This window comes from Blastomyces dermatitidis (assembly GCF_000003525.1).
Source record: "Blastomyces dermatitidis ER-3 genomic scaffold supercont1.5, whole genome shotgun sequence".
NCBI classification, from domain to species: Eukaryota; Fungi; Ascomycota; class Eurotiomycetes; order Onygenales; family Ajellomycetaceae; genus Blastomyces; species Blastomyces dermatitidis.
The window spans coordinates 3,016,248-3,039,131 of NW_025544778.1; the positions used below are offsets into that span (position 1 = coordinate 3,016,248).

The window sequence follows — 22,884 nt, forward strand, 5'->3', positions numbered from 1 at the left end:
GCATATTATGGAACTGGGTTGTCGCAATCTACTATGCTATGTAGTCGTTTCGTCACTAAATAGCCTTTTCAGGAACTCCTCAGAACACTGGGGTTGACGACTTGATTTTCCACTAGCTAAAGGGATTGCTGAGCACAATGAAAGCGGCCCAGCCCAGCTGCCGGACAACCTGTGGTTGAAAGCGCTCATCATAGTCTCTATTTTGTCAATGGTACCATCCATCTCAAGTACGACCCCACCCCAACATCCGTCATATCCTCTGCCTCACTGGTTCTCGTCGTGTCGACCGCTCATGTCGTTGGTAGACCGGAGATTAAAACCGTCGGTTGCTTCTTCGAAAATTCTTCCAGAAAGAAAAAAGGGGTCGTCTGGCCAATCAGTATCAGGTCTCATTTGACGAATGCTCCTCCTCGCATATTTTATGCAGCTTCGCTCTTCTTAGCGGCGGCTCTTGAGCCATCAATTGGCCCCAACAGGCCCTACGTCAGCCACTCCTCACTAGCTTGTCGGGTCACCGCCTGGAACACCCAAAGATGGTGTCAAGAAATTTCATGTCTGGCTAATCTTCACCTGCAGAAACCAAGCTAAAAATGACGTCAAGTTGCTTGACACTGCCAAGCGAGCGGTCAATAGTCCATGAAACCCTGCAAGGGACTTCTCCTGTGGCTGCTCTTTGCGCAGACAAGGCAGTCCACTACTAGTTACTGGGATCTCTCTGTCAAAGGATGCTGTGCGATGCCCCGTAACTAGGTAGTGAGATGCAAATCTTCTTTTAGGATGATTAGTCCTAAACGCTGTGAAGAAAAACAACTTTGGAATAATCCTGGCTTAAATCGAGTGAAAACGTCGCTCCAAGAACGTACGGTACGTACAGGGGGGCACGAGAGAGAAAGGTCATACGAAAACTGTAAAATTATCAATCTCTCGAATCAAAAAGTGGATTGCGTCCTTTCAGTTTCAATGCTGGTTCTCAGCGTCCCCACCAAATCACTCATCCTTTACCACGCCAGCGGTTTAATGATAATGGGAAATAATGGAAAATTGACAATAGCTAACAACAAGGAAATTACAAGCAGCCGCAGACTATATTAATAATAAGTGCTCGTCGGTTAGATGATCCGACCAATACCTGGAAGTTACACCGTATGCCAAAAAGAAAACACTATACGATTTACATAAAAATCAGCGACGCCTGCCCCTTTCTAGGGTTTCATCTTTGGTTTTTTCTGCCTTATTCATTCCTTTGAAGGGCCCCTTTCGGCTGCCTCGGGTCTATTATATTACATTTCACAACCTGTCTGGAGACCGGATGTCCAATTCCACCGAGATTCCTCCCAAAATTCACCAATCCCACATCCATTAGCGGTATGATGGTCAGAAACATCTATGATGGCCGGCGCACACGTCAACCAAAGGAGGAGCCATACGGAGTACACGTTTTCTATTTCAGCCGCAGGTTAAATCATCCTAGCGCTCTACACTTCAATCGATAAATTTCGGATACCTAATTTCGAAGCTGGTGCATGTGTCAGATGTGAAGATAGGGGTGCATGAATTTAATTTAAAGCCAGCTTAACTCGGTTATTTCCGGCCCCCAGGCTTGGCCAAGGTGCAAGGAATGTTCAATTCGAAATACTAAAATTGGTACTATTACTCAACTATGTACAGAGCATGCATGCTCATTCCCGCTGATATCTTGAACTACAGTGCGCTTCGATTGTATATAATTGTACAGGATTTTGCTTCATATTAACCCATCTCCGAGGTAGAAATTATAGTGACGGATAGCGTGGTGCTGATTACAGAAAATAGCACCTGATCCTTCCACTTGCCCAGTGTCACGGAGTGACTGCGCACTTATCTTACAGGTTATCAACTCCTAAGATCGTATATTCTAAAGAAAGAAAGGCAGGGGAAAAAAAGATATAAATACCCCAAACCTGTCGACAGAGAATCTGGCCCGCAACCACCAAGCGGATGTATAAAAGGGAAAATAAGCAGCAGGGGCGCAAGGGGATGTTTGCGTATTATCCTCGTCGATACATTCCTTAGAAGCCTGGAACGTCCATGACAACCGAGAAGCGTGCACCAAGCGACCCTCGCATGTCATACAGAATGTAGGCATGTCTACCTCCCCTCATGGTGATATCCTTATGCAGAACTATATCTCCGATTACAAACGGATGCAATGCATAACTAGATTTCAGAAATACGTGGAGCGGCCTGAGCAAATTGTAGTAGGTTGAAAAATTGTACTACAGGAAGACTTTTGGGAATCAGCAGTCGCATTCCAACCCTCAGCGGGCGCATTTCAAGAATGGAAGGGTATTAAGCTCGTTTGAGATACTTAATTTTTCCGTTGAATGGTACAAGGATATCCACCTCGGCGTAGGGATGTGATGTTGGTAGCTCGAAGACGAAGCAGTAATAAAACAACTTGCATTTCAGCATCTCAATATTATCCACTGATATATCCACATTCTGTAGTAGACAAAGTAGTGAGCAAAAAGTAGTTTATAGTCTGGACTGAGTTCTGTCAACGGTGTTGACATGGTATTGTCGCTATCGTTTGGAGTCCTGTTCATAAGCCTCAGCAACGCACTCAGTGGGATGAAGCAAATAAGCCAATGCCACGTCTCCCGCAAGTTCCGTGTAAGTGATAGTTTGGCAAAGTCTACGGACACTCTTAACAAAGGTGAGGGGGTAAAGGGCGCAGTGTGGCGGTAGCAGGTCATATCAATGAAAGTGCACACCCAACGTTTTCAAGTAGAACTTACATATGAGCCAAGGTTTTGGAAAACAAGACTCCATTTCTCCTTGTCATCTGTCATCTGGATACATTCCAATCCGAGCCGACTTTAATCCCAACCTAATCCCAGTAGGACTCCATAACATCGTTTCTTAATGAAAACCCTCTGAACCACGCGCAAATAGAGCAGCAGGAATACGGTAGAAACAGGGCCATCGAGTCCTATATATCCAGGGTAGAGTAGGCGACGTGTATGTTGGCTCCGGACGAAATAAAAATGTGCATGTGGATGAAGAACGGTATCAAATGTCCAGAAGGCGTCATAGCATGTAGTCTGTAGTCAATAAGGTCACGCTGAATAAAATTATACATCAAAAGACCAGAAATCGGCAATGGGTGATGCCACTCACACAATCTGCCAAGTGGTTGCGGCACTTTAAGCTAGAAGGAACCGGTTTGTCTCCATTTGTGGTTTTTGGAGGTCTGTAGTAGGAAGAGGCGAGTTTCGGTTTCTGCAGAGCCATGCATTCGGACCTGGGTACCATTCCTCCATACGTGGATGAAGCCAGGGCGTGTATGGGGTAGTAGTAGGGGGAGAAAGTGAGAATAATATGTATCATGGCTAGGTAGCGCGTGCCCCTACGTTTGATATTATTCTCCTGTAATACATGCCCTGTCTGATATGATATATCACATTTATCGAGTGAAAAAAAGAATTTTGAATTCCAAAGTGAATTGGTACTGTCTGAAAAATTCAATTGAGCTCTATGTTGTTCTCCGAAACCGTCAATGAGCCGCGCGTAGGCGGGGAAGACAAAAAAATACAAGGGAAAATCTCTGATATACAGGTTTGTGCATAATGGGGGAAGACAACGTTAAAAAAGGATGAGGCTAATACAGAAAAATGAGAAGTGGAAAAAGTGTACAACAAACGATGATGCATCCTTCACCGTCTGACCCAGGCGGGCATCTTTCTGGCTTTCAAGTGACCATGCTTCTTTCTCTCGACTTGTCTAGGGTCCGTAGAGATACAGCCGGCTAAAACCAAAACATAAGTCGTCAGCAGCGGAATAATTTTCATTTCATATGGACATTGCAAAAATATTAAATGATATAATAACGTACCTTTCCTTAATATCGGCTTCATGGCAGGCTCATGCACCAATAGAGCCTTCCCAAGAGCAACAGTAATAGCTTCCGCTTGACCAGTAACACCACCACCCCGCGTAATAGCAAACACGTTATATTTATCTAATCGATTCGTCGCCCTTAGGGGCCAGAGGGCACTCTCCCGGTCATGGACGCGAGGGAAGACCTGGACAATATTTTTGCCATTGATAAGCACCTCCCCGTCGCCCTCAACTAACCAAACCCTCGCATGTGATGTTTTCCGTCGGCCAACACCTCTAGCCCTCCCCATCTCGTCGAGTGTCTTGGGCGCAAGTTTCTGTTGGTAGGGGTCACCAGGTCGCGTGAAAGACTTGAGCATATCCTTCACTTCCTGCGGTACCTTGTCTGGTCGGATCTGGTTTAATCTAGCGAGAACCTTCTGCAGCTGGCGATATTTGGCAGCCGGCACCTCCTCGTTGATGGCATTTTTGTAGTCCGCGTGTTTAAGGAACGCGGTCCGTGGTGCTTCACCTGGAGGAACGGTAGGTAGCAGGAAGTATTTACTGTGTATTTGTTCCAGCTTCAACACATGATCGATGAACTTCGGAGTTCCGGTAAAGTAGGCCGGCGAAGCAGGGAGAATGCGTTGTGGGGTGCATTTCAGTTTCGTCGTGTCAATTGGAGGCGCAGCGGTAATATCAAGTTGTTGCTCGGGTGATGTTGATAGGGAGCGTCTCTGGGACCGCAGATATGTGGTTGCTGTGGATAGATATGGCTGGTGGGAAAGGTGACATTCCGATCGGAAGCTATGCTGCGCAGATCTGAGAGCGCGAGCAATGCAGCTCGGCCCCTGCCATGCCATTGTGTAAAGGATTTGCCTGTGAAAGGCGATATTCAATTGCTGTCTGATTTTATACACTTCCTACTTCGTCGTCGATGTCATTCTCATAATACCATCCTTTTGGATTTTTTCGAGGTGGATAATTATATCACGTGCCTACCACCGGCGGCTCTGTTTCTCCGATACGAAGGTGGGCCCAAACAGGAAACTTTCAACCTCTTCATTTTCGATTCCAACAAAATCTTTTTCCCTCCTCCACTTAACACCAACTCTTCCCTCTCTCTCTCCTCCCCCTTCACAGGACTTTCCAATCCTTCTGTGGCTCTCAATATGACTTTCGGCACACTCTACGGTCTCTCTGTAAGTTAGCTCTGTGCCTTGTGTGCTCTCCTACTCTACATTTCCCACTTGTGCTCTCTTGCTTTTGCAAGATGCAGCAATGAGGGGCTCGATGGGCACAACTAACACCCAATTCTTCACCTCCAGGACAACCCACGCACCACTGCGTGCCGGGTTGCAGCCAAGGCTAATGACCTTGAAGTTAAACTCGTTGAGAAATCATCTATCAGCCCTGCTGAGTACGAGAAGCACAATCCTCTGAACAAGATCCCCACCTTCGTGGGCGCCAATGACTATGTCTTGACTGAGTGCATTGCCATTGCCATTTACCGTATGTACCCCTCCTCCTTTTCCTCGCCTGTTATTATCGTATAGATTTCTTCGCAACTCTATATACATATATATATATGTCTTTCATGATGAGTCATATTATCATTCAGTTATCCCTGACAGAATTTTTTTCCTGTTGACTACTCTTAACTCTGATCACAGTTGCTTTTTTTTTTCTTCTTTTTTTCAATTTTATAAAGTGCAAATTTTGCCCCACTTGCCCTTGAGATGCCTAGATATTTTCAGATGTTCGTATCCAAACTGACATTGTGAAATATTGTAGTCGCGTCCCAGAATGAGAAGACCACCCTTCTAGGCAAGACAAAGCAGGACTATGCTTCTATCCTCCGCTGGATGTCGTTCGCCAACAGTGAGCTCCTTCCAGCTCTTGGTGGCTGGTTCCGCCCTCTTGTTGGACGCGACCCATACGACAAGGCTTCCGTTGAGGCCAGCTCTAAGGCTGCTCTCAGTGCCCTTGCCGTTCTCGAGAAGCACCTGACCGTTAACACTTATCTGGTTGGCGAACGTATTACTCTTGCTGATCTCTTTGCTGCTTCGATGACTTCTCGTGGCTTCGAATTTGTTCTTGGCAAGACCTGGCGATTGGATAACCCAGCCGTTACCAGATGGTATGAGACCATCGTTAACCAAGCCGTTTACAAAGCTGTCGTTCCCAACCCAACTTTCATTGAAGAGGGCTTGGAGAACGTCCCCCCAAAGCCCAAGGCACCGGAGCCTGAAGAAGAGCCCAAACCAGCCCCAAAGCCCGCCAAGCACCCTCTTGAGAGCCTACCCAAGCCATCTATGATCCTTGATGACTGGAAACGCAAGTACTCCAACGAGGACACCCGGTCCGTTGCCATGCCATGGTTCTGGGAGCACTACAAGCCCGAGGAATATTCCTTGTGGAAGATGGAATACAAGTATCCCGAGGAACTCAAGCTGACTTTTATGTCCAACAACTTAGTTGGTTAGTTAATACGCTCGTTTAGTGTTTCCCTTCATTATTGCTAACATTTTCCGTTATAGGTGGCTTCTTTACCCGTCTTGAGGCCTCCCGCAAGTTCGTTTTCGGCGCTGCCTCCGTTTACGGAACGAACTACGACAACGCAATCGTAGGCGCCTTTGTCATCCGCGGCCAAGACGCTGCAGCTGCTTTCGACGTCGCTCCCGACTGGGAAAGCTACTCTTTCACCAAGCTGGATTCCAGCAAAGAAGAGGACCGCAAGTTTGTTGAGGACCAGTGGGCCCAGGACGTTTCCATCACCATCAACGGCAAGGAATACCCCTCCGCTGATGGCCGTGTCTGCAAATAAAGAGTGAGCGGATTGATTCCCACGTCGATTACGTGTTGCCACGATTCCCTCCCCCTGCCTCAACCCTATCTCTTTTACCTCCCGCACACGTTTTTACAGGATGCTTTCCACAGCACTATTATAATTTTCTTCCTCCCCTTCCAACAACATGAGGAGCAGCGGTTGACGATATCGCACAATGAAGTAATGTGACAATGATTCGATTTAGTGTAGTTAAAGAAAAAAGGAGTACAAATTTCATCCAAAAAAAAAAAAAAAAAAAAAAAAAAAAAAAAAAAAAAAAAAAAAAAAAACTGATGATAATAGGTCTTTCATCAAACTATAGAAGTAGCATGAATTCATTCGTAGCGTAATATAATGCTGAATATGACGTTGGCCGGCGATGTGATGGAGCGTTTATCATCGACTACATAATGTCCCCCTCCAGCAACAATAAAATGAAATGAAAAAAAAATAAAAATAAAAATAAACATAAATAAAACATGCTAGACAAAAAGAAATAAAAAAACAAACTACTCAACCACCCTCCTCCCCCACGGCATCTCTTTTCTCTCCTTCCCAGCAACCTTCTTTCGCCTCCTCTCCAACGCCCTCTGCTTCTCTTTCCCACTCATCTCCGTAAACCTCTTCGCAACGGCCTCCTTCTTTACCTCTCCCCTCTTCAAAAAGTACGGCTGACTCTTCTTTCCCTCGCGTATCAACTCCCTCTCCTTCCGTCGATGCTGTACTAGCACCTCCCTTTCCATCTCCTTCCGCTCAAACGTGCGCTGTCGATCACTCATAGAGGTAATCTGGCGCTTGAGGCGCGCGAGCTCGCGCTCATCATAGTTTGTCTTATGTTTCTTGGTTTGTAACGTTGAGACCTGCTTGCGCAGCTGCGCAATCTCGTCTTTGCGGTAGCTGTCAAGGAAGGCGTAGTTTTTGCGGGCGTGGATGGCGGCGTTACTTGCGGTGGACGAATTGCCGTTTGTGCTGTGGCTTAGGACGACGGAGTCGAAGCGCGGGTCACGGGCTTTGGGAACTGGGGGTGGTTCGAGGATGGTGCGTTTGCGGGAGACGGCATGGCGGGAGGATTGGATTGTGGGAGCGTGTTTGGAGGTTCGGTGGGTGAGCTTTTGAGGTGGTTTTTTGGCGTTGGCGGCGAGGTGTTTTTGGTATTCGGATAGTTCTGGTTCTGGTTCTTGTTTTTCTCCACTGGATGAGGCAGAAGGAGTAGGCGAGTGTCGGCCAGGAACTTTCGCTCTTTTGGGCGAGATGCCCCCTGTTGAGGCGGTTGGCCGCTTTCGCTTTCCGAGGGATGCTTGGGCCTTTGCGAGGGCGCCGAAGGAGATGGCGTTTAGCGAGGGGTTTATGTCGGAGGAGGAGTCCTCTACATCCCCATCATCGTCATCATCTTCTTCTCCTTCGTCATCGTCCTCCTCGCTATGATCTTCAGCGCTATTTTCTTCCTGCTCTTCTTCGTCCTCAACAGATTCGCCTCCCTCTAACCCTTCATCTGAGGTAGACTCGCCCGAGAATTGCTCAAACTCGTCCTCTTCTAGCCGAGCTCTTACCCGCTGATTGAATTTACTTGAAATCGGCATGTTGAGATCTTGCAGGATTTGTAAGTACATGTTTCTTTTCTTTGGTTGGTCGGATGTGTTAAATTATTCTGCCGGGATATTCCACCAAAGCGGTCAGGCAGCTTTCACGTGATATTCAAACCCCTTTTTAACACTTATCATACAAAGTCATCATAATTTATTATTCTTCTAGAATATCTCACCTTCTGATCCGTTTGATGTTTTAATTATAGATTTTAGAACTTTGTACCAAACTTATGCCTGAAGGAATCAACCAAGTATCCCCACAGCCTTCCTCGGTGAAGTTTCAGGGGTCTCCCAGGATACTCCAAATACAACATTCAAAACCTTCCCACCTTCGCCCAAGAACTACAGCTACTTGGAAACGGTACCACTATTCATCCCCGTTTAATACATTTTACTGTCCTCTTTAATGGAGTATACGCCGGTCTGGCATACGGGTTAGACCATTCCTAGTGGTGGCTGTCTCTGTTGATATGAAGAATATGCTACGAGTCCGTAGACCAGCATAGTTCATGCGAGGGAGGCATGAGCCAATCAAGCCCGTTTCCACACATCCAGGCCACCGCGCGTAAATTCGTTGAGATAATCCACATTTTGGTGTTTGGTTGCAGAAATTTAGTAGTAAGATACCTAACCACCGACATTCAAGCTGCGCTTGGAGTCTACTGAGTTGGTTCGCTGGGGTCCGAAAAAAAAAAACAAATATTCCGACCGCTTGACCCTGGAAATGATTGCTTGTCACCAATTCATTGGTGAGCGTCAAGTGTTTGAAATAATGCAACGAAGAATAACTATCTTTCCAGGTATGCGGAAACCAAGTTCGAGTACTTGAAGCGATGACATCCATCGCTTCAGTCGTCACTCTAACAGCGTGCAAATCAGAAGCACACCCAATCTCGAGGATCGCGTTCCATTGGCATATGGAAATCTCCTTTGGGCGAGACCTATCTCAAACTGGATAAAAAGACCTTCAAAATTCCAATTGATGTGAAGAATGAACCGCCGTTAGAGGGGGGTGTGATTACCATTCTAAGCAAGCAAGGTGGTCGACTGGTTCTTGAACAAGATCGCTTATATGTTTCCAAGGGCGGAACGACTATAAGGCGGCGTCGAGGTTGAAGCCATGAAGCTGGTAGCGAAGCACACCTCCGTCCCTCTTCCCGAAGTTATCTACAGCGTCATCAATGATTGCTGTGGTGAGATCGGGATGATATCTCTCGACCCTCTAATTGAAAATTTGGACTGCCCAGGAACCCCTCTATGCACAGATGATGATCTCAGAACCGGGACATACCGCCGCTATCTCTGTTTCGGCGGCGTGCGATATAAAATGAGTTATCAGACATGCTCCCTCGATCATCAGGGACTGTCTTCACACGCGCTGACATTGCCCCACGAAACATCATGGTTGATCACAATTATCGCATCACCCGTATCCTCGACTGGGAATATGCCGGGTGGGCGCTCGGTAGAAATGGATGGATCTCCCTGTGATCCGGGAATTGGATATCTGGACATTGTAGCTGCGAGGCGGGTTCTATTTTGATGGTACTTGCAAATACTACTGCTAGGAGTACTACCACAGTCCGCTGTGAAAACGTACAGTTGCAATGGCTGAGATATGGCTGATCCGCCCTCTGAGCATTACCCACTGAAGTATTAAGCATGTTCAAGCCACTCACTTGACTGATTAGTGGTAAAGTGGGTTGACCAGCCCGGACAGGTGCATTTTGTTACCTGATATTGTGTGTATATCAGAAAAGGAGTCGGGATAAACACATATGACCATAGGAAGTGGAAAACAGTGCTTCACGTCCGCTCAGCTGTACTTAAGCCACTCACCAGCTGGTTTTAAAAGGTTTTATTTAAAATAAAATGATTTGAAATAGAGGTGCGGAACGCTAGTAATTTAAGTGATACAGAGAATATCAGCCCTCCTGAACCTGTTTAGAGGTGGATTCCGGGCTCTGCTGACGCCTGTGAGGAGCTGATTGGGCACTACTCAGTGCCTATCTTTTAGGGCCCAAGCCCCTAAAGATTCAAAGAGGTGGACCGGAACAATTTGAATCCGGTACTGGAATTTCAACATAAATTTCTAGCCTGTACTCCGTACAGATTATTAGATGCCATATAATTTACATCTCACAACTAAATCGATAGAAAAGCGCTTTGATCCTTTTATACATGGAATGATTATATAGTCATATTCATTCCTTGCTGTTTTCCTCTCCTCCTATTTCTTATATGATGGTCCGATTGCACCCTTTGCGCTCTCACTTCTTCAGTTCTTCCAAGCAATCGCGGACAACAACAGACACACCAAGCCGAAGCATGGTGAGTATTGAAGCAACCCTTCTCTCTGTTCTCTTCTGTAGCCTGCTTTAGCGCTCTATTTCCCTTCATCTAAAGTCTTTCTCAATTGCTGCAGTTTGCCGCTATCACGGTACATCCTCATTCCACAGCTCAACAGCCCCGCGCCCCGGCAGATATGAGCACTCCAAACCGTCCACCGAAGCGCGAGGATGACCGACAGATATCTAGACCAGATTCATGGAGGCCTTTTAATAACAGATGGATGGCACATGAGCAAGACAGGAACCAGAGACCACAACCCTACGAACGGACGTCTTCATTAGGGTACGAGGGGAGTAGAAGACGGAAACGGGAGCGAGCCTTAGATCCCGATGCGCCCACATACCGTACCTACACAACGCAGGGCTCCTTGCAGGATAGGAGATATGTACCTGCGTCTGAATCTGTATATGCGCGGACGGCGTCGATGTGAATATTTACCTTTCCCCTATCTGTTGAACGCTTTCAAAAACTTTTGTTAATTGTAATATCTAGACCCGTGTCGGGCGCAGCAGCACCACCACCATGGCTATTACCAAACTATTCCTCCCAGCAATACCAACAGTCGCAATATCACAACCAATACCAATATCAAAACCCATACCAAAACCAATATCAATACGCTCCCTTCCAATATCCTCCGCTCGCCTTCCCAATGACGTCCCCATTTACCGCTATCAACGCATACTCTACACTGGCCACTCCCCACCACCCCTTCTTTAATGGACAACGTGATCCTGGCACGCATCCATCCCGACCTGAAAGCTCCAATCCTGATCCGCGCCCCCAGGCCTCCCCGCGCCGCCGCTCTGTTACTCCCCCGCGCGCCGTCCCTCCAACATCCACTTACCTCGCCCAATCCTCTTCCCCGCCAACCCTAACCACAGCCACCCAACCCCTCCTCATTATCCTTGATCTGAATGGCACCCTCATACACCGCATAGGCCGGCGGCCAATCCGTTTCAGGACCCGTCCAGGCCTACACGCCTTCCTCAAGGAACTCTTTGAGAACTACACCGTGATGGTGTGGACGAGCTCGCAACCGCAGACGGTGCGGGAGGTACTGGAGAAGACATTCACGGCGGAGGAGAAGGAGCAGTTTGTCGCAGTTTGGGCGCGGGATACGCTGGGGTTGAATGCGAGGCAGTACGCGGAGAAGGTGCAGGTTTACAAAAGGCTGGATAAGGTATGGGCGGATAAGGGCATTGCGAGATTATACCCGGGATTCACTGAAAGTGATGATAATAATGCCGCTACTACTCCTGATTCTACTACCACTACCGTTATAACTATTCCTCCCGGCGACAGTAGCGTCGAGAAAGCGAAGAGAAAGAAGAAAAACAAGAAACAAAGAGCCAGAGAAGCCACAGCCGCAGCCGCACCATCTGGCAATAATACCCCCTGGAACCAAACAAACACTCTCCTCATCGACGACAGCGCCCTCAAAGCCCTCGCGCAGCCATACAACATCATCGAAATCCCCGAATTCACAAGCGCACACCCGCCAGAGCATGAGGAGAAGGTACTCGACACCGTCCTCCGCCAACTGCGCGTGCTAGCGCACTATGCGGATGTTAGCTGCAAGGTGCGGGAGTGGGAGGAGCTGAGGAGGGGTTTGCAACGGCAGCGGCAGGAAAGGGGAGGGGAGGTGGGAGTGGAAGCGGATTTGCCACAGTCGCATTCGCAGGCGGATATTGAAGGGTTCTGGGATGCGCAGTTGGCGAGGGATGAGGAGGCTATTCGACGGATGAATGGGGAGGGAGAGGGCGCGGGCGCGGGCGCTAGCGGCGGCGACGGCGTGCGCGCTGCAAAAGCAGATGCAGATGCAGATGCTGCTGAAACGGGTATATCGACACCCCGTCGCGCAGAGTGCGATTCGCAGGCACCGCAGGCACATGTACAAATCCTCCAGACACACAGCCAGGAAAGGACGGCGGGCTCCAAGCAGCAGCACGAGCACCGCTATTCATCCAGCCTCTCGATCGAAACGCACACGCTGTCCCGTAGCGGGAATGAGGGAGCAAAGGCCGCAAAGAACTATATAAAGAGGCAGAAGAACACTGCACCTGCACGGCACGATGTGACGACCGGTACAGGTGCTATTACTTTTACTGGCGAGGGGAGTAGAGGTGGATACGAGGATGTTGACAGTGAGGCAGATGGTGGTGTTGTGTTAAGGGTCCATTGAATGACGGAAATTAAGACCTACTCTGTTTTGCCGTTTTCGGAAAAATGGGTGGTTTTAAACCTAGTCGGTTATGTGAGGGTTAGGCAGATGGGACGGAGGGGGATGGATTTTACGAGGCTTTCTTTTGTTTTGGTTTTTTAAACTTGGGGATTAATGGGGTTGGTTGCATTGCATTTTCGCACTTTGAGAGCTGACATTTAGCATTTGGCAGTGTACTGTACATTTGATTCGATTGAGGGGGGCGGGAAATCCTTTTTTTTCTCCCCTCTCATCCTCCTATTTTGTTTTCTCTCTTGCTCACGCATAAACCCATAATAATACACATAGAACTCCGTCTCCGTGCTTTCACTATGTATAGATAGATACATACCTCCCTTCGAAGGGAATGAAGAGCTTTAGAATCCGCGAGACAGAATATCCTACAGTGCCTAAATTCACATACACGAAACAAAACACCCATGAATCTCTTTCTTCCAGCATACCACCTACTCTCTATTACATACTACATATATATGACAAAAAAAAAAAAAGAGAGATCAAAAACAGCATGCAATGCACGAGATGCAATGCAGACGGACGAGCGGTGAAGGAAAGAAGGGTAGGACAGATCAATCATAGATCTACGGGAGGCCAGGCAGGCCGCTCACTCAAACCAGGCTCAATGGAGAGGTTCATATATACAGCTTTCTTTCTCTCATCACATATGCAGGCTGATCAGTTTTATAAATGAGTATATTTTATTTAGATTGCATTCAACCAAGATATACCTACATCTCAGCTAGGTGGCTAGAGTTGAAGAAATGATTGATAATACTTGTAGATATATAGCTGATTAGGTAGTAATTGATTTACTCAATTAACAGTGCTGTGCATGTATATAGCATATTCTTCTCATTAGATATTAATTTTTAACAGAATGGTGTGTGAATGAAAAACACCACTCAACTATTCAAAAACTGAAATAATTAAGTTTTGCCTAGATCAATATGATGACTATGGAAAGAAAAAGGAAATAAGAGTGTTACTTCATCTGAAAGAAGGCAAAACTGAATCTGATATTCAAATGTTGAAAAAGAAAATGTGAAAGGTAGATAGATAGATATAGAAGAGAAAAAAATATAGAAGTTTGATAATTAAAAAAAAAAAAAGAAAAGAAAAGAAAAGAAAAGAGGAAAAAAGTAATCACTCAGAGAGAATGAAACTTTTCCAAGAAGAAATGAAAAGAAAAAGAGAAGAAAAATTCCGAATCAGAAGTAGCATGCACCAGACACCCGTTGGGAAATACTAGGCGAGAAAATAAATGGAAAAAAGCCTGTAGAAGCGAAAAAAGAGGGAAAAGCTGCAAAGAAATTTAAAATTAGAAGAATGAGAAAAAAGGAGGGGGAAACGGCAAAAAAGTGAAATGTCAAGAAAAAAACAAAGTTGAGTTCAAAAAGATGGATGTGAATGTAAAAGTGTTAACGGGAAATAAGAAGCAAATCAAGGTAAGAAGCGTTTTTTGAGCTGGGGATATGTATAAAAATAAGGGGGCAGGAGAAACGAAGATAGATAAAACGAGACAAAATGGGTAGAGCGAAAAAGTAGAAAAGAAAAAAAAAAGAGGAAGAGAAAACGAAAGAAGAAAAGGTAGAGCAAGACAAGACATGACCATCAACATCAACAGCATTTATCAAAAGAAAAAACCGGGGAAAAATATTTGTATGTATATGGGAACGTCGACCAGGCAAGCCCTGCAATCAAATCCGATCCACATATCATTTGTACCGGTACCAATTCTCAGGCACGCGCATAGCGTAGTAGAGATCGGATCGGCCACCACAATCCCTCCAGTAGGAGCAAAAGGGAGAGAAACCGTTAACCGCGCGAACACCAAAACCGAGAACCGAAACCGAAACCGTAACGGAAAGTGATATAGATCAAATCAATCAATGAAATGGCAAGGAAATCAGAAGAAATAAAGGGAAATGGACGAGAAAAAAAAACCCCTAAACCCTACGACCCCGCAAACAAACCACCCCCCCCCCCCCCCCCCCCCTTCCACATTTCTCCGCCCTCAAACTCCATTCCATCCAGTCACAACCCACATCTCACACCCCTTACGAATGGAACAAATCCCACGCCCGCGCACACAAGCCCAAAAACTCCTCTTTCTTCCTCCGTTGCGTCTCTGGCGAATCCCTCACGGCTCCAAACGCCCCTCCTCCAAATCCAAATGCACCGCTCGTTCCAGTGGAATAGCTTGCACCACCAGCAGCACCAGCGCCATGCGAGTGATGGTGATGACCGCCGCCAGGACTCCCGCCATGCGCTGCAGTTGGCCCATGGGATGTCGTAGATGCGGCGGTCGCAGGGGCGCCGCGGAATCTCATATCCGGGGGCCCGGTGCCCAAGGGCGGGCTGCCATTATCGCGCTCGTATTCGTTGCGCGTGCGGCGGCGGCCGGAGGTTGAGGGTGGGTAGGGTTGTTGTTGCTGCTGCGGCTGTTGTTGCTGATTGTGGTGGTGGTGATGGTGGTAATGGAGTGAGTTGGAGGTGTGCTGCGTGCCGTTTATACTAGCACCGGGAGGAGGGGGTGAGGTGGGGTGGTGGCGTTGGTTAGTATTATTGGTGGTGGTTGAGTTGGTGCTGCCGTTGTAGTGGATGATGCGCGGGAGGAGCTCTTCACGGCCGCCGGCGAGTTCGTGCACGGCTTCTTCCGCGGAGCGGTATTCGCGCGCGCGTTTTGTGGTGGTGGTGGAAGATGTGGAGGAGGATGTTGGGTTGTTTAAGGCGAGGGAAGGGGAGGGGAGGGGTCCTAGATTGTTACTATTATTGTTGCTGTTGGCATTAGAATTACTGGTGGAGTTATTATTAAATGAAGAAGCGGTGGATTGGTAGAAACCGCCGTTGTTATTGTTGTTGGTGTTGCTGTTGCGGCTGTGGGAGTTGTTATTCCTGTCATCGCGGTCCCAGTCACGGTGATCGCGGTCTTGGTTGCGGGGGACGAGAGCATCGGAGCCAAAGACGTCAGCGATCGGCGGGAGGCGGTTGTTTGTCTGGTTCGCGGGAGTAGCATGGTGGATGGGGGAGTTCATATGAAGGTCCGAAGGGTGGTTCATGAGATGGCGGCTGATGGGGTGGGGGTGATGACGGCCGGTGAAGGTCTGGTTTAGCGGGGCGGACTGGATGACTCGTTCATTCGCGAATTGTGAGGCGGAAGGGGGGACGATTGATAAGCCCGGTGGAGGTCGTTTCTTGGAGGAAGGGGTTTTGAGAGAGCCGAACAGATTTGATTCTGAGGGTTTGATGCCATCCGGACCGTCCCCCTTAGCGGTTTTCTGCAGCCGGGATTCGATTATGGATCTCTGCTGGTCTCTGACGGAAATGCTGCGTTGGAGCTGCTCGCGGATGGCAGGGTCTTGGGTTTGGAAGCCCGGAGATAGACAGGCCAAACCAACATCATGCATAGCAGTCAGGCCACCTTCTCTTGCGGTCAAGGGGCCGCGGGATGTGGACGAGCCAGATTGTGCGGAGAGGGTGCTGGCAGAGAGGTCGAGTTTGCGAGGGCGATGACGGGAGCTGGAGTGAAGGCTGGGAGAGGTTGGAGGTTCCTTTTTAACTGATATTTTGGACGAGCCAGCGCCCCCGCTTCGAGAACTATACGGGTTAGTTTACTATATTCAATACTAAGGAAAATGAAAATGGATTCAAGTAGCGCGGTGAGAGAGAAAAGCGTACGTATTTGGCGAACGTTTTCCATCAGGGGGAGTAATTTTCCCGGACGCGCGATCCGTAGTTGGCCGCGAAGGGGTGGAGGTGGTAGCAGGTTGAGAGGAGGAGGAAGACATGGGAGCGAGGACAGGATGGGAGCTGGAAGAGAAGGAGTCGTTGTCACGGCCACCAAAGGCACTTGGACGATCACGATCACGATCTCGGTCGCGGTCACGGTCACGGTTATGATCACGGTTGTGGTCGACCATTGGGGGGAGGGGAGCAGCGGTGGGTGGAGCGACCGCAGTGGACATATCTGGGTGCGACGGCGAGATATTATCGGGTGGGGTTAGTTGGAGGAGGAAGGGAGGGATTGATTGATTGGGAGGATTGGTGTTTCGTCTTGTAGGGGAGTGTACTCCGTAGAGTAGCCCTGGTTCGCACAAACCGACAGTCGGGAGCGATATAAATAAGACGATAAGGACGATAAGGACAAAAGATATAGCAGATTGAAAGAACCAGATGAAAGAGACTAGGTAGATATATCTCCGTCCAGCTGATTTTTTTTATTTTCCAGTTCAAGGGTTTTTGAACTAGCCAGCCAACCGTTCCACAATGGGTATTTATTTCTTCCAAACGAATGATCGACGATAGGTCAAACGGGGATTAAAAATAAGTAAAACGAATGGATAGTTAGGGAAGTTCTTCTTCTGCTGCTGCTTCTTTTTTTCTCTTCGTCTTCGTCTTTGTTGTCGTCTCCTCGCCTACCTCTCCCGTCGCAGTCTTCCCAAAGCAAGCAAGTAAGTAAACGAGCGAAACGAGGTAGGTAGGTAGGTAGGAGGAGGGACGAGGCCGCGAGCGATGTTGGACTGGACTGGACTGAGATGCAAGTTAGCCGCCAGCGTGTGAAAGAGAGAGAGAGAGAGAGAGAGAGAGAGAGAAAAGACGAAGAAGAAGGGGGGCCAAACCCAGGCCGTCCAACAAGTTAGCAAGCTCGCAGCTAATAAGCACCCAGCAGATACTGGAGCAGAACGGGCCAGAGCAGACAGTTGGGATAGTCGATGCCTGTTGCCGCTGGCGAGTGGGCGACGAGCGAGCTGGTTGGCTGGAGGCGGGTTGGGGAGTGGAGGGGGGGCTAGGAGGAGGAGAGGAAGAAGAAGAAGAAGAAGAAGAAGAAGAAGAAGAAGAAGAAGAAGAAGAAGAAACAATAGTTGTATAAAATACAGACAGGGACTGACTTACAATAGTTGACTATTAGTTGATTACTCCAGCAGCCAGGGGGAGAGAGAGAGAGACAGAGAGAGGGAGAGAAGATGAGGTTGAAAGAGAAGTGGAAGTTGAGATAGACAGACAGACAACATCTCTTTGTCCATCACCATCACCATCACCATCACCATCATCCTCTGTGTCTATTTTCTAGTTTCTATCTTCCATCTTCTCCCTTCTCCGCTTCTCCTCTTCGCCGTCGTAAATATCGCCGGCTGTTTCAACCCGCGACAGAACACGGGCGATGCTGTTTCAGCTGTCCGCCAATTAGACCTGCGACACGCTGCTGTCTCGTCTCGAAGATCTTGGTGAGCGAGTTTCCTCTGCAAGATATTATTTATTATTTATTAAATATTAGTTATATCCAATATCTACAACTGCCAATGACTGAATTACTCCTTCAATAATATCTCACTAACTTATAATATCCCAAATCCACCTTCGTTACATAAAAGTTACCATTCATCTCAACCTCTTTTCGTTTCGAGTAAGCCCCTGTAACCGCCCTAGCCATTGCTAGCACCAACAATGGCCCCCAGCCCAACCAAGCCCATGCGATTGATAGGCCTGGATAGCGGCCAGTCGGCGGCCTCTGTCAAAGTCCGCTGCGTCTGTTCTATGTGCTCACTACCAATAATATCCACTATCGATCCACACTCACTCGGGAGGAAATCTTCCCCCCCCCCCTTCCCTTCCTCCCCCTTCCTCAGGCTGGACTCTGCACCCATGCAGGGACTTGATCTTCGTCGTCGTCGTCGTCTTCTTTCATCCCGAGTCCCGGATGTGTGCAGAGAAGTGTGTGCAGAGGGAGCTGGTTAGGATGTTTCATTTCTCATATCTCACACCACCCCCGCCCGGGCCTGTTGAGGGTATTATTTAACAAGGTATGTAAGCTTGTGAAATGAGGATTATTTCAGTAAATGTAGTTACTGGGGTTAAAAAAAGAAAGGGAAAAAAAAAAAAAAAAAGAAAAGAAAAGAAAGAAGAGAAGAGAAGAGAAAAAAAAGGACCATGGGCCCCCCTCATCATTCTACGTATACTACTATTTACTATGCCACAGCTAATATACGTTACTGACTACTGCTAACCCGTTCTTCTTCCAACACGGGCTATCTGGAGAAGAGGGGATGAGGGGATTTCTCTCCTTCCCCCCCTTTTGGTACTAACTACGACGAGGAGTCTGTACTCTATGCTCCATTATTGCTTGAATTTAGTATGCTTGACGTGAGATTCTACATTAGTCTGTCGTTATCTGATAGCTAGCTTTTCCGTGTATGTATATATATCTACACAGCTGCGTATGTATTATTAGATTTTCCAAGAGAAAACTAGGGAAAGGAACAATCGGGCCCTTCTCTTTCCTTTCGTATTTTTTTTTTCCTTTCTTTTTTTCTTGTTCCCCTCTCTCTGACTAAATAATTCTGGGCTCAATGTTTCCTTTAAAATTTTTCCTTTCCTTTTCTATTCAATCATTCATCATCCTAAGTATCTCCATTTCAAGCCTTGGTTACTTTCACCCCGTGATATCTCCAGTCGGCTTATACACAATGGTCGTAACGCACTAGACGAGACGTATCTTAGTTAGCAAAAATAGATACAAACCATGATTATCATATAACCAAAAAAAAAAGAAAAGAAAAGAAAAGGAACGAAAAGAAAAAAGAAAAAAGAAAAAGGAAAACCTCACCTTCGCCTTATACCTCGTTGACACACTCGTCGCCAACACCCCATTCTTAATACTGCTCGTCGCCAAATGATTCAATGTCGTATGATTCGGCATATTTAGCACACTACTATCATCCTTCATCGGCGTCGTCATGTTCAATATCGACCGCGAAAGCAGTATCGGCAGCATAGGGGGCACTGGCGAGTCACCAATGACATTTGCCGCCTGCTGGTAGAGGGGCCCGTCCTCTTCCTCGCCGTCTATGTCGGTTAGGAAGGGCGGGATAATGGTGCGGAAGTCGCCGGGTGGGATTTCTTCCTCGGGCGGCTGCCGTTCCTGTTGTCGTTGTTGGTGTTGGGAGGAAGTGTCGGTCGAGTCGGAGGTGTAGTCGCGGTCTGAGTCGTGGTCCGGGTGGACTTCGAGGGTGTCCGGGAGCACCTGGGGTGGATAGAGGCCTGGGGGGATGGAGTATTTTGGAGGCCGATCGCGGTCGGATTCGCGACGGGGGCGCGAGAGTTCTTCGGGTTCTGGGATGACTTCGATGTAGTTTACCAGGTGGTTAGTAAAGTCAACGGCGGTGGGGAGTTGGTCAGATGTGCTCATTATCCCGTCGACGATGAATTTTAGGTGGTGGGTTCCAGGACGTAGTTGGAGGGTGGCTGTTTTGACACCATCTTCCGTTTCGCTGTATAGATATGTTAGCTATCATAATGATATATATGGAAAAAAATTAAAAAAAGTTAAAAATTAAAAATAAAAGAATAAAAATAAAAATAAAAAAACAAACCTCTTATGCAATCGAAACTTCCTCTCCCAATTCACAAATGTCCCCGTAACATACACCTTCTCTCCACTGCCCCGCCACTCAATCGTCGTCGTCACCGCCTTATTAACACCTAGCCCTCCAATCCCAACGCCCATCCCCGCATCCACCTCCAATTCATCAATCATCTCGTCTTCCTCGTCCTCATCCCCCAACCCAGCCCGACCAGCCCGATCCACGCCCTCCCCACTTCCCGATAACTCCAAGTCCGCCCTATCACTCAGAACAGGTACAATCGCATGCGGCCCAGTCATCGACGATGGCGCTACTATCGGCGAGCCAGGTGCCGTCGTCGCATCACCAATGGGCAATGGTAGCCGCGGGGGGCGCGAGAGATGTGCGGAGGCACCATAGTAGGCACTTGACGTTGGACCTGAAGGTTCTATGGGGCGGTATTGCTCGCGATGCACACTAATATTGTGGCGCCTGGTTACATTGGTACCGGCGCCTGTATTGTTGGCAGCACCCGGACCCCGGTCGGGCGCGAAGGGGACGCGGACTGCCTTTGAAGGTTCTGGGGAGGGTTCCCCCTGGTAACGAGTGGGGAGATGTTCACGTTTATCGCTGGTTTCTCGCTGGTATCTTGGGGAATCTCTATGTTGCGGTTGCTGCTGTTGGAGGTGGTCATATCGTGAGGAGTCACTGAGGTTACGGGACTGCAGCCAGTGGTGAACAGGGCCCTGCTGGCGATGAGGGATGGGATGGCCAGTCGCGCTTTCTCGAGTGGCGGACGGATCGGCGGCGGAAGATTTAGTACCGGTGCCTGTTGCGCCTGAGAGGGCCTGAATGGAGGTGCGGCGATTTACGCGCCTGTCATTGTATGTATTTTGCTGGCTGCCCGCCGTAGCTGGATAGTTGGTGTTGGCGTTGGAATCCCCGCCAGGTTGGGGGGGTTTGGATGGGGTGTTCCCCATTTGTTGGGCGGGTTGTATCCCACCTTTTCAATCTGGCATATAATCAGATGGTCAAAGTTGGCTCAGATAGCGAACTGTCTCGGGCATTGTCTGCCCACGGTGTTGATGTATGCATGTAGATACAGGTTGTTGTACAGATCCAGCCGCGATGAAGTCAGACGTCTCTTATCAGCTCGGACATTTTCCAGATCGGGGAGGGGTTTTAGGGTTGGTGCACGGATCATCTGCTGGATTAGTCATAAACAAGTCATCTATAAGTTGGTTATTATAGTATTGTCAACTTATACATAGCTACTACGAATATCAATATAATTTAATTATTACTTTACACACACATCCTGTCTCTTTAAGTTAGATTCCAAATTAAACCGCTTACGGTGCAACCACACGGGAGGTGTCGCGGTAGATTCAGCAATTCATCCATCCCCGTCCAACTTCTCCTTCTAGTTCTGAGCTAGATCATCTCTCCCCGCAATAAACATCCCATCCCAGGCCAGCCAGATTGGCAATACTTGCCTGTAGTTAAACTACATGCATACAACTAATCTCCCAAGAAAACAGTAGAAAGATAACGGGGACAGAAAATGTCCTGGGCAACGGTCCTCACAACCACAGCCTTCTATGCCATCTACCCCGTCACCATCACCGCCAACATCCTACTGACCGTTCTACAAGCACTCGCCACTCCCTGCGTACATGTGGTACTCTATATATTCCATATCTGTATCTTATTGCCCCTGCGCTTCTTGCTAAAATTCGAGGTGAATCCTCCTCATCCATCTGGCAAAACCCCGTGCGCCCCCCTTGACTTTTTAAACGTTTTAATATCCAAATTAACCAAAGATAAAATCTCCTAGTCGCTATACATCTTCCTCAGCGTCGCTGGTGCCCTTGGTGTGTCCGCGGGGATATCTTTGCATTTCTTGTCTGGGTATATGCATCAATTGCTTAATATCAGCCCTGGAAGCGAGGACAACGAATTCCCAGACAGCAAGAATAAAATAGTTGGTGATGGTAGTAGTAATAGCCGCTATCTACCCAGCCCAAGCCAAAAAATCAGACGTAGAAATAAGAAGGGGGATGAGGAACGGACGGGAATGCGGGGTTTGTGGCGATTGCCCGCGTTTAAGACAGAGCGAGTGGGTAAGGGGTTGGGCAAATGGGAAAGTGAAGATGAAGATGAAAAGGAAATTGGGAATAGGAGTGGTAGTGAGTGGATTTATAAGGGGGAGAGGGATAAAGAGAACCTGCTTGTGACGATGATTCTGGAGGAGGATGAGGAGGAGGATGACGATGGTGAGGGTAACATGGATGAGGATGAGGATGATGATTGTGATTATGATTATGATGATGATGTTGATGATGATGATGATGATGATGATGATGATGATGATGATGATGATGATGATGATGATGAGAGGATATAATCCACTATCTGAATGAGTATTGCTGGAATCCGTATGTTGATTTGCTTGTTATTTTTGCCTACGGCTTCCTGTTGCATGTAATTCCATAAGAATTTATATACCATTCGCTACCAATGCTGACATATAGGATACTTTAAAAATCGTCATCAAATCTCCTTGCCCTCTCTTGTCACCCTGTCAGCTCACCTTTAGACTAACAGCTTGACTTTAACTTCCGGAACCCCTGTCCATGTCCATTTAATAAGAGCTAACTTATTATTAACGTGGGGAGTTCAAGTTTGCCATTT

At 47.7% G+C, this 22,884-nt stretch overlaps 8 protein-coding genes across 12 annotated transcripts; 4 read left to right on the forward strand and 4 right to left on the reverse strand.

Moving 5' to 3' along the window:
* Positions 1-1,642: 1,642 nt before the first annotated feature.
* Positions 1,643-4,809, reverse strand: BDCG_05260. 2 transcript variants are annotated; one of them, XM_045420929.1, is made up of 4 exons: positions 3,875-4,796; positions 2,778-3,787; positions 2,442-2,577; positions 1,643-2,255 (listed from the first exon to the last, which is right to left on the reverse strand). In XM_045420929.1, the coding sequence occupies exons 1-2, from the start codon at positions 4,719-4,721 to the stop codon at positions 3,696-3,698; spliced, it is 939 nt and encodes a 312-aa protein (XP_045281194.1). In that variant the 5' UTR covers positions 4,722-4,796; the 3' UTR covers positions 1,643-2,255; positions 2,442-2,577; positions 2,778-3,695. The 2 variants fall into 2 exon arrangements, with proteins under 2 accessions (XP_045281194.1, XP_045276921.1); XM_045420928.1 differs by having other exon boundaries at positions 1,643-2,577; positions 3,875-4,809.
* Positions 4,810-4,843: 34 nt separating this feature from the next.
* BDCG_05261 (elongation factor 1-gamma) lies at positions 4,844-6,953 on the forward strand. The gene is made up of 4 exons (XM_045420930.1): positions 4,844-5,060; positions 5,187-5,370; positions 5,653-6,339; positions 6,399-6,953. Exons 1-4 carry the CDS (start codon positions 5,031-5,033, stop codon positions 6,683-6,685), a joined length of 1,188 nt encoding a protein of 395 aa, XP_045276922.1. The 5' UTR covers positions 4,844-5,030; the 3' UTR covers positions 6,686-6,953.
* Positions 6,954-6,955: 2 nt separating this feature from the next.
* BDCG_17094 lies at positions 6,956-10,219 on the forward strand. 2 transcript variants are annotated; one of them, XM_045426252.1, is made up of 2 exons: positions 6,956-8,288; positions 8,481-10,219. In XM_045426252.1, the coding sequence occupies exon 2, from the start codon at positions 9,395-9,397 to the stop codon at positions 9,815-9,817; it is 423 nt and encodes a 140-aa protein (XP_045281195.1). In that variant the 5' UTR covers positions 6,956-8,288; positions 8,481-9,394; the 3' UTR covers positions 9,818-10,219. The 2 variants fall into 2 exon arrangements, with proteins under 2 accessions (XP_045281195.1, XP_045281196.1); XM_045426253.1 differs by lacking the exon at positions 6,956-8,288 and having other exon boundaries at positions 8,433-10,219.
* On the reverse strand, positions 6,979-8,297 carry BDCG_05262 (rRNA biogenesis protein RRP36). Its single transcript, XM_045420931.1, has one exon. It carries the CDS (start codon positions 8,266-8,268, stop codon positions 7,198-7,200), a length of 1,071 nt encoding a protein of 356 aa, XP_045276923.1. The 5' UTR covers positions 8,269-8,297; the 3' UTR covers positions 6,979-7,197.
* Positions 10,220-10,316: 97 nt separating the features above from the next.
* Positions 10,317-13,377, forward strand: BDCG_05263 (NIF domain-containing protein). Its single transcript, XM_045420932.1, has 3 exons — positions 10,317-10,605; positions 10,700-11,052; positions 11,119-13,377. Exons 1-3 carry the CDS (start codon positions 10,516-10,518, stop codon positions 12,809-12,811), a joined length of 2,136 nt encoding a protein of 711 aa, XP_045276924.1. The 5' UTR covers positions 10,317-10,515; the 3' UTR covers positions 12,812-13,377.
* Positions 13,378-13,488: 111 nt separating this feature from the next.
* Positions 13,489-18,698, reverse strand: BDCG_05264. Of its 3 annotated transcripts, none has more exons than XM_045420934.1 (3): positions 17,470-18,116; positions 16,529-17,380; positions 13,489-16,447 (listed from the first exon to the last, which is right to left on the reverse strand). In XM_045420934.1, the coding sequence occupies exons 2-3, from the start codon at positions 16,813-16,815 to the stop codon at positions 14,908-14,910; spliced, it is 1,827 nt and encodes a 608-aa protein (XP_045281199.1). In that variant the 5' UTR covers positions 16,816-17,380; positions 17,470-18,116; the 3' UTR covers positions 13,489-14,907. The 3 variants fall into 3 exon arrangements, with proteins under 3 accessions (XP_045281199.1, XP_045281198.1, XP_045281197.1); XM_045420933.1 differs by having other exon boundaries at positions 13,589-16,447; positions 17,744-18,698; XM_045420935.1 differs by having other exon boundaries at positions 13,589-16,438.
* Positions 18,699-18,776: 78 nt separating this feature from the next.
* BDCG_05265 (Snf1 kinase complex beta-subunit Gal83) lies at positions 18,777-21,334 on the reverse strand. Its single transcript, XM_045420936.1, has 3 exons — positions 20,221-21,334; positions 19,455-20,118; positions 18,777-19,328 (listed from the first exon to the last, which is right to left on the reverse strand). Exons 1-3 carry the CDS (start codon positions 21,168-21,170, stop codon positions 19,281-19,283), a joined length of 1,662 nt encoding a protein of 553 aa, XP_045276925.1. The 5' UTR covers positions 21,171-21,334; the 3' UTR covers positions 18,777-19,280.
* Positions 21,335-21,754: 420 nt separating this feature from the next.
* On the forward strand, positions 21,755-22,660 carry BDCG_05266 (uncharacterized protein; the record flags this gene model as incomplete). Its single annotated transcript, XM_045420937.1, has 2 exons — positions 21,755-21,862; positions 22,028-22,660. The coding sequence occupies 2 exons, from the start codon at positions 21,755-21,757 to the stop codon at positions 22,595-22,597; spliced, it is 678 nt and encodes a 225-aa protein (XP_045276926.1). The 3' UTR covers positions 22,598-22,660.
* Between the last annotated feature and the right edge of the window lie 224 nt (positions 22,661-22,884).

Coding starts and splice junctions, on each gene's coding strand:
- BDCG_17094 (XM_045426252.1), top strand. CDS start 9,395: ATGAAGCTGGTAGCGAAGCACACCTCCGTCCCTCTTCCCGAAGTTATC.
- BDCG_05264 (XM_045420934.1), bottom strand. CDS start 16,815: ATGTCCACTGCGGTCGCTCCACCCACCGCTGCTCCCCTCCCCCCAATG. Junction 16,448..16,528: donor GGAAAACGTTCGCCAAATAC/GTACGCTTTTCT, acceptor TAACCCGTATAG/TTCTCGAAGCGGGGGCGCTG.
- BDCG_05262 (XM_045420931.1), bottom strand. CDS start 8,268: ATGCCGATTTCAAGTAAATTCAATCAGCGGGTAAGAGCTCGGCTAGAA.
- BDCG_05261 (XM_045420930.1), top strand. CDS start 5,031: ATGACTTTCGGCACACTCTACGGTCTCTCT. Junction 5,371..5,652: donor CATTGCCATTGCCATTTACC/GTATGTACCCCT, acceptor GAAATATTGTAG/TCGCGTCCCAGAATGAGAAG. Junction 6,340..6,398: donor TATGTCCAACAACTTAGTTG/GTTAGTTAATAC, acceptor TTTCCGTTATAG/GTGGCTTCTTTACCCGTCTT.
- BDCG_05260 (XM_045420928.1), bottom strand. CDS start 4,721: ATGGCATGGCAGGGGCCGAGCTGCATTGCTCGCGCTCTCAGATCTGCG. Junction 3,788..3,874: donor GAAGCCGATATTAAGGAAAG/GTACGTTATTAT, acceptor TTTTGGTTTTAG/CCGGCTGTATCTCTACGGAC.
- BDCG_05265 (XM_045420936.1), bottom strand. CDS start 21,170: ATGGGGAACACCCCATCCAAACCCCCCCAACCTGGCGGGGATTCCAAC. Junction 20,119..20,220: donor AAGTTTCGATTGCATAAGAG/GTTTGTTTTTTT, acceptor ATATCTATACAG/CGAAACGGAAGATGGTGTCA. Junction 19,329..19,454: donor CAACGAGGTATAAGGCGAAG/GTGAGGTTTTCC, acceptor CGTCTCGTCTAG/TGCGTTACGACCATTGTGTA.
- BDCG_05263 (XM_045420932.1), top strand. CDS start 10,516: ATGATGGTCCGATTGCACCCTTTGCGCTCTCACTTCTTCAGTTCTTCC. Junction 10,606..10,699: donor ACACACCAAGCCGAAGCATG/GTGAGTATTGAA, acceptor CAATTGCTGCAG/TTTGCCGCTATCACGGTACA. Junction 11,053..11,118: donor TATGCGCGGACGGCGTCGAT/GTGAATATTTAC, acceptor TGTAATATCTAG/ACCCGTGTCGGGCGCAGCAG.